Source organism: Erpetoichthys calabaricus, chromosome 12 (genome assembly GCF_900747795.2).
Source record: "Erpetoichthys calabaricus chromosome 12, fErpCal1.3, whole genome shotgun sequence".
NCBI lineage: Eukaryota > Metazoa > Chordata > Cladistia > Polypteriformes > Polypteridae > Erpetoichthys > Erpetoichthys calabaricus.
The window spans coordinates 131,740,167-131,752,506 of record NC_041405.2 but is presented as its reverse complement, the minus strand read 5'-3'; the positions used below and the strand labels follow the sequence as shown (position 1 = coordinate 131,752,506).

Here is a 12,340-nt window from a genome sequence, read left to right as displayed (position 1 = left end):
GCTTCCATCTTTTACAGGGGCAGCACAAACCATAATACTAGTAATGTAGCTGCCACAAACACTAGTCATACAAACCAGCTCACAAAATGGCAGCACTTGTGGAAACATGGCAAAGAAAATGGCGCCATGATGATGTCACTAAAACATTAACAGAAATCAGATACATAAATGATTAGTTTTGTATGAAAATCATGTTAAATAAATCAAAAATAGCCATAATGAATTTCTGTCAGCTAGGAACGTAGTTATTAAAAGTGCATGGAATATGCCAGCCTTCTGTATTTATAATTAATTTGCCTGCACGTAATTATGGTATGTTTGTTTCAATGTTTGGACTTTCTTGCATAATATTAACTAATGTATGTATATACATTTCAAGCTAAACAATACTATAAATCAAATGCATTGGGACCAATATCAGGGCAGGTTGGGCACCATGCACTGGTACAGTGTGTTGCTGCCACCCACCACACAACAAAACAGCTCGGGATTCCAGTTGGCAACCCTCAAGGCAGACACGCGGTCCAGTCCCACCCTCCAGAAATGACCATATAGCTGCTGCAGTCAAATGTTACATGGGCTTCTCCTTGGCCTGGTCCAGCCACTCAGCTGCAAGCCGGATCACCCATGGGGAATTTGCACCACATGGCTGTAATGCTGTAACTGTCACAATGCAGGTAATCTGCCTCATTGGGCACTCAGTGAGTAACAACTCATTCAACACAAAGTCAAACCAGCAGTACCCAAGGATTCTCCGAAGAGACACAGTACCAAAGGAGTCCAGTCTTTGTCTCAGGTCACTGGATAGCGTCCATGTCTCGCAACCATACAGCAAAACACGAAGCACCAGGACTCTATAGACTTGACATATTATACAGTATATCTTTCAACTCTCTCGATGACTAGACCCTCTAGAGCCAAACCCCTTTCATTTTCAGAACATTTTTGGACCATATTTAGTGCAGGAAATGACACCTTTATAATGATTAAGTGTTTTCAGCAAAAATGATTAGCAGGATTCATCCTCTCATGGGATATGAGGAGTCAAAGTTAATCCTTTTCACAAAACTTTGAAAATATGGTGATTGGGAATACAGTCATGTGGAGTGTTGTTTTATACAATTTCAAGGCTGCTGATCACCAATATGATAATATTTTTTACATTTGATTCTTTTTCAGATGCCCTAGCCCTCTCACAAAAGGTAAAAATAACACATTTCGACAGAAGCAGTGGGGTATTGTTTTAGAGAATTTCAAGGTCAGTGGTTATGAAAATGGCATTCTTTTTTATTTTTGATCCTTTACTATGGATCTAGTCCTGGTGAATGCCATGCTGGACCGTTTCCCAGCAGTGGATACTGTAATGGAAGGACAGTATGGAAGGAGGCATAACCCAGCCAGGATGGGGCTGAATCAACATCCCATGCAAAGGGATAAATTAGAGAACATTAGGGAGGAACTAGGATATCAAGAGCAGTTCTTCCTCCAGTATAATACTAGATGGCAGTGCTCTGCTGGCATTGACCCAGTAAGGATGCCCACAGGGGTTTATGAGAATCATAGTCTTGAGGGACAACTTTGCCAGGGTCCTTGGGTGCCACCAGAGGGCACTGCAGGAAGAAGGACTCCCTGTTTCAGGAGGCTCCTGCCTTACCTGGAAGGGCTTCTGTTGGGTTAAGCCCTGCTACTAGAAGTACTTCCAGGTCTGACATAAAAGCGAGCTGTCCAGCCTCCTCTGGGGAGTCAGAGTCAGGAGGCAGAAGGCAAAGCTCATTTGGAGGAGGAAAAGGAGGAGTAGTTATTGGGAGGCTGTGGAGTTCATCTGTAATGGTATTTTGTGTAAAATAAAACCTTTACTTTGTACCTGGGACTGTTTAGTGTGGTATGTCTGGGGTTATGAGGCTCAGTGGTGCCTCCTGTCTTTTACACCCTTTATGCACCTTGATAAGAGGGTGAAAACGAACAAACTTTAATTACAGTTGAGAAAATTTTGAGATTAGATGTTTAAATTGAAGAACACATTTTAATATTTCAAATATCTGATGCAACTTTTCTGGTTTATTCTGTACTTCTGCCTTATAAGGTAAATCGTTACATGTCCCAAATTAGGGTGGCAACTTTTTATTTCTCAAATATATATTTTTTTAATATCCAAAGAGTGTTAACATCCCAAATGGCCTCAGGAGTTTCAAAGCACTAAAGAGTTCCAACAATACTTCCAAAAATGGCAACTAAAGGGGGAAATCCTGTCAAAAACACGATCTAAATACAAAAATAAAAGATTTATTATCACAAAAATGCTTTGTAAGTAGATAAGCTCTGTGGAGTATACAAGGGAAAAAAGGATTGTCAGCAAAGGGAATCAAAGGTGAACGAGTCTCAATACATAATTCAGGGGAGAAGTCAAAAAACAAAGCAAAATAGTCAAATATTCAGTTAATCAAAATAGCAAAAGCACAACAAAAACCTGAGTAACACTCACTAACTCTCTAGCACATAAGAAATGAACCACCGGGAACTGTGGGAGACCCTCAAGATTTATAGGGCAGAGGACAGTTGCTGGCAGTGAATGTCAGGTTTTTTTGCATCTCGGGGGACCACACACAAAACAAATGGAACAGGCATAGAAAATAAAGCAGACAATAAACAAAAATAATATTAACATACCTCAGCTACTCAAAATTGAACAAAAAAGATTCAGGAAATGACTTTAAACCTCAGCTAGGAGAGAAACCCTGGCTGTGATATACTGTAACACCAGCTTCATGGAAGTTCGGAGCTCTCTGCCTCTAACAAGCTGTATAAATTTAACGCAACTTTACTTTTCACATGATTGTCCCCTCACTTTGTTTCTTAGGCACTCATAACAAATAGGGCATCCCCCAGTACCCCAGCCATTATTATCTTGTGTTTTACTTTATTTACAGTGGAAACAACCCAAAACCAAAAATTTGCTACATATTTTTGGTCTCAATCACGATTTTTTTCTCTCTTCTTACTCCTTCATAATAGCCAAGAATATATATTTAGAAGTTAGAAAGATGCCCTTTTACTGTCCAAAAGAGAGAGAGTTGTTATTTAAACAACAATATGCAAGTTGCAGAAAGCTGTGGTTTTTACAGAAATATGCAAGGTCGAATTGATCCATCCATTGTCTCGACCAAAAAGCAGGTAAGCAAAAGCAGGAGTGCACAGCCTTCCTTTATTGAAAAAACAAAAGTTACTCGTTTTCCAAATTTCGGTAGGGATAAATAGAATATAAAAGGAAGCCCACTAGTGAAGTAAACCCTGCCTTTCACTCCTGAGGTTCAGTAAAACCTCAGCGGTCTGATAGTGAAGGTTGTGTTATCATTAAAGTCACGTTTTTGTGGAAATGAAATATGCAGCGTGCTTACATGAGCAAACCGGACAACTTTTGTTGCATTTGTGAGGAATTCACCTTGGTAGCTCAGAGGAAATTGCTTGCAGCACTGGGGATAAAGAGCATACCAGAGCTGTTGATCAGAATAAATGTTGGGCTCTTAAATTTAAAATATATATATATTTTTCTCTAAAATGTGTTTTTTTATTGTAAACGTTCCTCTCTCAAAAATTTGACTGTGATAGAACAATTCTGTTGACAGATTTGGATTCAGCATCCTCAAGTCAATAAAGAACACCTCCATTTTTGACAGGAGCAAGAAGTGTAATAGTAATAATTTGGGCAGAACTCAGCTTTGGAAGCGAAGTCCCACGTACAATAACACTTACGCTGATTCCGGAAAGCAGTGCACATATACAGCAGATATGCTAGGTTTGAAAACTCTAGGCATAATTGGCTTTCAACTTTATTACTGGGCGACAGATATACGAGCCATAAAGACCTGGGCATCGACACAAATTGATAAATATATTCAAGCTTTGTCTGCAATAGAATATAAAATCTGGAGTACTTCTTTATATTCCCTGCTCTGTGCCACAGTAAATACAAATTATTGTCAGTACACTAATAATTCAATTGCCCTTCATTCTCTCAGAATATGGAACCAAAGTAGGAAGCACTTTAAGACAGAGAAGCTTTTATCTGTTCCACCTCTGCAGGACAACCACCTCTCTCCACTCTCTCAAACATAAACAGTATTTAAAGTTTGGAAAACATTCAGGATTAAAACACTTAGAGATTTGTACAAAGATAATGTCTTTGCATCCTACGAACAATTAAGCTTCAAATTTAACTGCTCATCAACACAATTTTTCCACTACTTTCAAATCAGAAAAGCTAAATAGAACCTGCCCAATTTCCCTTACCTCCCACCTAGTTCTAGAAGAAGTCTGAATGGACCCTGTGCAAGACGTTAGTAGAACATATACCTGTTTGGTGGTCGGTGACTGCAGGCCCGGTCTTAGGTATTATGGGGCCCTAGGCGAAAGGGGGGTCCAGAGGCCCCCTGAGGGGGGCAGAGCCCCCCTGGAAGCTCTGTGAAATGCGTGAAAATTAGACCAAGGAGTCGATCCGGGGCCCTAGGCGGTCGCCTACTTCGCCTATGCCTAAGGTCGGGCCTGATTGGGACAAATAATGCTGTAGTATATTTAAGTATATATGACAATTGCTCACTCGGACAATTTGTTTTGGGGGCCCCCAAGAAGGCGGGGGCCCTAAGCTATAGCTTGTGTAGCTTATACGTAAATCCTGCACTGGGTGACTGTCATTGTTACAACTGTAGAACCTAATGATGTATGCAAATTTTAAAAGAATTTAATAAATAATATTTGTATGAATGACTACAATAAAATTAATAAAATTATAAAAAAATAAATAAATAAAATAATAAACTGAAGAAAGAACTCCCATATAGTATCATCAAGAAGGTCTGTGGATTTTACTGAGAGGTACCAGCAAACCAAAGCAATGTCTTCTGCTACAGTGGGAAGAGTTTGGTGCTATTGTGAAGAAAGGCTTTTGGCAAACCTTTCTACAAATATGAGAGAAGACAGGACACCATCTGGGGTATTTAAAACAAGTGTGGGAAAACATTGGCCTTGAATGGAAATGAGGTTGAGTCGGGGAAGGAGAACCTTGAAGATTGTGGTGGATATTCACCTCTTTTCATGAATATATTATTTATTATGATAGCGTTGTTAACATGCAGAGAAAGAGAGGACAAACTGTGTACGTGGTTCCAAGAACATGACTTCTAGTTACTGAGGGATCACAACCTTTAGTCTCCCTAATGAAACCTATATTAGAATAACTAAGCAAAGACTCCATCCCATATTTTAACTTCAGATTCACAGGGAACAATGCAGATCCCACCCTAACAGAAAAGAAAGTTTTTGTCCTTGCAAAGATATCAGAGAGGTCATGGGAATTTGCGAGTCCTGTCTATGTGTGTATTTTAAGTTTTGACAAAGGCTTATGACTGGGGCCAGTTGTGCAAAATTGGGTCCTCTCATTTGCCAGAGTTTTTCTCTCATATTGGTATTACTATCTATTACTTTCTATTCAGGCTGAGTGGGATACTCTGCAAGGAGTGCATCTTGTCTTTAACCTCTTCATGATTTCCATGGATTGAATATTAAGGTGCAGATGAGCCCTGAAAAGTATTTAGTCTGGAAAGATAAAGAGTGACTCTCTCTACTGTGTCTCTTCAGATAATTCTTGGGTACTTTGTGTCGAATGAGTGGTTTCTCATGGAGTCCCGAATGAGGCACATTACCTACATTGTGAGGGAGCATCAGTTAAAGCACTACGGCCATGTGGTGCGATTCCCTTAGGGTTATCCAGCTCAGAGGACCTGTGTGGTTGAACCAGGTCAAGGGGGTGCCCACGTAACACCTGGCTGTGGCAGATAAAGGGTCATTTCCAGGTGGTGGGACTGGACAATGTGTCTGCCTGGGGAGTTGCCAACCAGGATCCCAAGCTGCTCCTTCATGTGGTGGGTGAGGCAATTTGTTATACCAGTGCGTGCTCCCCAACCTGACCTGACCTAACCTGAGGCCTGAAAAGTTTTTAGTCTAGAAAGATAAAGCATGACTCTCCTCTTGGTCTCGTCAAACAGAGATTTGTGGCTTCATTAAAACTGTTCACAGCTGACTGTGTTGTGGTTTGTATGAGGATTAGCACCTGCAAATCTGAGGTCGCAGTCCTTTCTGGAAAAAGAATAACTTGTTTCCTGCAGCAAAGAGCTAAGGAGCTGCAGAAAGTTGAGGAGCTCAAGTACCTCAGATTCTTGTTCACAAGCATTGGGAGAGGGGATTGTGAAAATTAACCAAAGAGTTGTAGCAGCAGTGGCACTTTTGAAAACATTTTACTGTGCTGAGGGGAATCACGTTCCTCTGAGTTCTTGGGAAAGCTTAGACTGGGTAATGGACCAGAAAATGCATCTGACAGATGAAAGAGCACTGTGGATTCATTCTAGCCGTAGAAGAGTGGACCACCTCCTTGTCTTTGAAGAGATATATCAAGGTTCACAGGAGTTTTCCAATCCTGGCTACGTGCAATTTGCAAACATGAAGGTGTTCTGTGTGCTTTTCATTCCCTGTATTTGTGGGGTCTGAGCTGTTGTTGCATGTTTGCCGTTAAGTCAACTTTGTTCAACGTGGGTGTTAGACATTGTTAATGTATGTCTTCTCTTTTCTTCTCTCCTTTTCATGATTTTCATTGGCACAATACCAAGGTACAGACAAAGTTTGGAAAGTATGTAGATTGGGTAACCTAAAGGTTACATCTCAGCGGTTTGCAGATGGTGTTTGTCTATTGACCTCATCAGACTGTGATCTCTGATGTACAGGATAGTAGCTGAGTGTGATGTGGCGGAGATGAGAATTAACACCTGAGGTCACAGTCCTCTCTCAGAAATAAATACTCTTGTTTCATGCAATTAAGAGTTTGAGCTGCTGTCCCAAGAGAAGGAGTTCAACTTCATTAGTTAGGCTCTTGATCACAAGTGAGGGTAGAGGTGAGCATGAGACTGATCAATTAGTCAGCATAGTGGCAGTATTTTTATGAGCATTGCACCACAATGTGGTGGTGAAGCAGGGATTATTACTATATTTTTGAACTACCTGTCATTCTGCATCCACATCTAACTTTTGGTCACTAGCTGTACATAGTGACCAAAATAAAGCCATTATGTTTATGAGTGACTAAAATGAAGCCACAGTGTGGGGTGTTTTGAGCTTACTCTCCATGATACGGTGAAGATCTCAGCAATGCTTGAGAACTTCATGGTAGAGCCTCTGATTGAGAGGAGCCACTCAACTCAAAAGGTATACCAGGCATAACCCACTCAAGGTAGACCTGAGGAATGGCCCAGGACACACTGGAGATATAAAATTTCTCAACTGGCTTTGGATAGTCTGGTAATTTCTCATGAGAAGTTGGAAAAATTAAAAGAGACCAGGTAATCAGTAAAGTCCAGCTCAGTGAGATGCCACTGTGACCTTCAGAACAAATAGATGGAAAATGGCCGTGAATGTGCGTGTGTGTGTGTACTGACATTAGGTTTTCTATATTTCTATGAAAGGTTCACAATTGTTAAATTCCAGTCACCATTTCCAGAAATTCATTCTGATTTCAATTAATCATTTGCTGTACTTCACTGCACCTTTGAATATTCTCAACATTAGTATCATTCATCATCTATCACAGTGTCACACCCCGGTGTCCCTACCTTAGGCTCTAGCTCCTACCAATTGTTTTTCCTCTGTCCCATTTGCCACCTCTGCCTCCTTCCCTGGATTCCAAGTCTCACTCATTGTCTTCTTGGGTGGTGCCATGTTAGTTCCGTGTCAAACTAGATATTATTTTTGCCTCTCAAAAAAACCCCAGAAAACCTTACTGGCCACTGACTGATCCCACCTCTGCCACCATTTTGTTACACCCCGGTGTCCCTACCTTATTTTCCCAATGACTCTCAGATCCCGATACTTCATCTCCCCAAATTCCTGCTAGTGTCTAACGTAGGGACACCACTGTGAAACTGGAAATCCAACCTTATATCTACATGCTTCACTACTAGAAAACGTGAACGAAGAAATGATGAGACTAATGGGTCTTCTGTTATTAGAATTCTAACTTCAATGTAATGTTAGTCACATGAGATAAGGAATGCAGAGGTTTCTAAGGTACAGTAGAAATACTTATTGATCATGGCACCAGAAAGTAACAATGTTGATTAGCACATGCACCAGTGCACTCTGTACATGTAACTATAATAACCCTATGAACCTATATTTGGATACTGATTTTTGCAGTATATGGTGGCAAGGGTGCCGAGCCTATCTTCCCCACTTCAGGCACAAGGAAGGGACCATCCCTGCAGGAGGACAGACCATTAGGACACACTAATGCACTTACCCATATTTTCTCAATTTAGAAAACAGGCTAATGTAACATGTACTAATTACTGTGCCACCCTGCTGCCCCATTACACTAAGAGCAAAGAAAAACAATGTGTTTAATACATGCAGCTCCTGGTATAGTAATTAAAAATTAAGTCACAGATTAATATCTTAACAGGGTCATTTGGTATGTAATGATTCATTCATCATTTCTTAATTCAGGGTTTGCTGCTGCCAGTCTGCTACAGCATTAATGATCAAAATAGCTAAAACGAATGAACCAGAAGCAATGGTTCAGACAGATCATTGCGCTCTGCGTTGGCTTGATTCCACACACACACACCCAGCAGTTGACAGAAGAATGAACTCGATTACTCCAAACAAGCAAGGCCAGGTGCAAAACGAAATAATCCCCAGAACATATTTGTTTTGCTAATTCCGCAGCAAGTTCAAACGAAGATGCGCCCCCCAGACGTCAACACACCTATTAGACTGTCTGCTGGGTTTCTGCGTGGGAGAGAGCCGTGTGTGAACAGGCGCTCCATTCAAACGCGAGATTAGCCAAGGCGTGGGCTGTGGGGGTCCAGTTGGGTGACCATCAAGCAACAATGGAACGAGAGCAGCTTGTCGGTACACACACCTTCTACTTGCCAGTGAAATTCTGGAGCCCTTTTTATTTAAAGTAAGCATCCTTAACGCTGTCATGCTGCTTCATGATTAGTGAATTCACTTGGCAGGCATATTTTCACTTCTCTCCTTTACACCCAATGCACTGAAATAATTTAAACTCTCTCTGCTCCACTGCCACTATTAATAAAACAACAACTTAACTAGAGCGTGAACCATATAGTAAGCGAAAGGAATAGGTTCAGGATCAAATACTTTGGGTACGGTCAATTCAGAAGCTTTCAGACACCATTGCCTTCATATCATGCACATTTATAAATGATTTAAACTTGATGTATTTTGCCTCTTTAGGGATAAAAGATAACTCTAATAGTTGGAGTCCCATTCACAATTGGTTAATGCCATAAAGCTCTGATGCATCGAATCCCCAAATATCAGTATCTATCTATCTATCTATCTATCTATCTATCTATCTATCTATCTATCTATCTATCTATCTATCTATCTATCTATCTATCTATCTATCTATCTATCTATCTATGTAAGCTTTCACGTTAGTGAGAACTTGAAGTCACTTGGCACTTGGTACTTGTATTTTCTTCCCACATCCCTATAAGAGACGGATAGGTTCATTAGAGGCAGTAAATCAGCCCTTTTATGAGTGTCAGAGTGGGCCGTAATATGCTGGGAAAGGCTCTGTCCCCCAGCTAACCTGAACTGGAATAAGAAGGGTTGAGAGTGCTATGTATTATGTTATGTAATTGCAATTGAATGATAGGCAGAGTTAGGAGGGTCTGTAGTATTGTAGGGACTGTGAATCCAAAAGACTTTGATGTGCACCCAGTGTACTGTCAAGAAGCAAAATATTTTAAAGTGCATATTTTCACAAAGAATAATCATAACAGAAAAAGGCAAAATGCTTTAAGCTGTGTATTGCATTAAGAACACTGCACTACAGACCTCACACACACATTTCTTCCGCATAAACAATACGCTTACTTCAAACATGTTCAATGCAAACAGCATAAAAACCTATTTATTGACACAAGCTCCCCGTGGAAGTGACGCATTCATGACTCACATAAATTCTGTTCTTTTTAATCATTGATATACTGTTATATAATACCAGCATCACCTTTATCATCTTAAAGCTTTCATGTATCGCTCAAACTCGCTTCAGCTGGCGTCCATCTGACTGACAGATCCCTGAGTATTAATTTTTATTTACAGTACAGAGATATCACCCTGTCCAGATTAATATTCGTATTTAGTGCATTATTTAGATACAAACACTTTACCTCACAGTCAGCTCCTGCCGATACACGGTCTGCGTGGAGATTGCTGGTTGTCCCTGAATATGCGTGTGTTCTCGTTATAATAAAGACTACGGTTTAGTTAGCTTGATTGTAGAGGGTCCCTTTGTGACTGAGTGGCGTCCCGTCCTGGGCGGTTTCAGCCTCGTGCCCGGTGCGGTAGTGCTAGGCTCCAGAGCACGTGACTCATCAACGGAATAAGTGAGTAAGAACTTGCAAGAATGTGTGTGTGTGTTTCTGTCATAAAATTTAAACACATCAAAGAATTCCAAAAGTCGTAACAAACGTGTTCTTTACTCGTCACGGACTGATTTTAAGACAATCTTCGCAATTTAAATTAATCGTTGTTATTATGAATGAGACATTTCTTTCGATCACTGGCACGCCCTTTGGGCAACGGGCGGATGCTGTGTGGAGACGCCGTTTTTCTCTTGCTTTTGTCTCACAGCTTTAAATGACCTGAGTGCAGTTTCACCTCGGTCACCGTGTATGTGAAGTTCTCAACTTTTTCAAAAATTAGCTTTTATTTTTATGGATGCTGGTTTTTTTTTCTTCTTTCTTTGCAAAAAATAAATACATTTTAAGTTTATAAGTTCAGAAGTTACATTTGCGAAGTTGGCAGGCTGGCATATGGCGGTTACTGATGCTGTCTCTTAACATTAGGAAATTCTCTCACTTGCAAGGAGTTTCCAATTTTATTCTTTTGCGAATGGGTTGCCTCGGGTTATTGGATGGAACAGACTTCTGAACGGCATGCTCTGCTCAAATCTTAATGCCTTTAAATGCAATCCTGGGGTACATATGGACAAGTCTTACTATCTTATTGCGACTTACAAGCCTGTTGTTAACAGTTTATTATCCAAAGCAGACGTTCTTAAGTGTTTTTCGGGAGGTATTGTTTTTTATACTGTATGTGTGTGTGTGTATATATATATATATATATATATATATATATATATATATATATATATATATATATATATATAATTTTCCGGAGGAGCTGTACATCTTCTGTAAACTTTCAATTTCCCCAGGGGGGAGATAACGTGCATCTAAATCTAATACATTATTTCAGACACTTGGATGTTACAATATCTACCGACCATAAATTTACACAGATTAACTGAATATGGACTTGCGCAAACGTGTGCCTTGTGATGGACTGGCATCCCATTCGGGTTCAGTTATTGTGCTGTGCCAAATGATGTTCATGGTCTGAGACACTCTTGAGGAGACTCAGATTGTCATGTTTTAGAAAAAAAAACCACATCAATTGTTATGTTTTAGAAAAAAAAATGTTCTTAAAAAAAGCTATTACTCAGGTTTCTAGTTTAGCAAGTCTCATAAACGCACGGAATTAGACAGACTCCATTTTTAACGGTTCTATTTAATCCTACAGTTAGTCTAAGCAGTGCCTTGCAGAGGCACTCCATTTAATACTATACAGAAAAAGTGAAATCTCATTTTAATGAAGTAAGTCATGTCGAAACAAATCATCTCCGAAGGCATTAATATTAAAAATAGTTTGCCGACTCACCGCTCACGGAATATTGTCCCACGATGGACAGTAAGGCGCCCACGAGGATGCTGATGGTCACTAAGAAGCCCATAACGCAGTCGCTGTGAGGCTGGTGTCTCAGAAGTCAGGGCAGCTGTGTGGCGGCGCTAGCTCAGTCCCGTCGGTTCGCACAGTTCCTGCAGAAGAGCAGCCCCAGTCCCAGTCAATGAGCGCGTGAGTCGCTCTCCGCCTCTATATAAATATTTTGGCTAGCCTGAATTACGCGTCTGGGATGGGCGATGGTCTAACTTCTAGCCAGTGGTAACAGAGGGAAGGGCAAACTCCCATTTTTTTTTGTGCGTTAAAAAAACGGCTTTTCTCCCCCGGGAAAGATTTAGTTCACCTAATGGGTAGCAGAAGTTTTTGCTCCTCGTTTGTAGTATATTATTAATAACTGAATGTGAAAACCACACACCTGCAACAAAGAGGATGATGAGAAAATGAAAAGCTATTGGTAACAATTGAATATTAGCATTTGTTATAGGTTCTAGTGCTTTCTCTTTAATATTCATCCAGCCAT

General features: G+C 40.4%; 1 protein-coding gene across 1 annotated transcript in view; it reads right to left on the bottom strand.

Moving 5' to 3' along the window:
• The window catches only part of fstl3 (follistatin-like 3 (secreted glycoprotein)), a 59,771-nt gene extending 47,772 nt beyond the window's left edge, over nt 1–11,999 (bottom strand). The window contains exon 1 of the mRNA XM_028816230.2: nt 11,800–11,999. Coding sequence (XP_028672063.1) covers nt 11,800–11,872 — 73 coding nt within the window. The 5' untranslated portion in view covers nt 11,873–11,999. The remainder of the gene's footprint in view (nt 1–11,799) is intronic.
• Nucleotides 12,000–12,340: the final 341 nt, after the last annotated feature.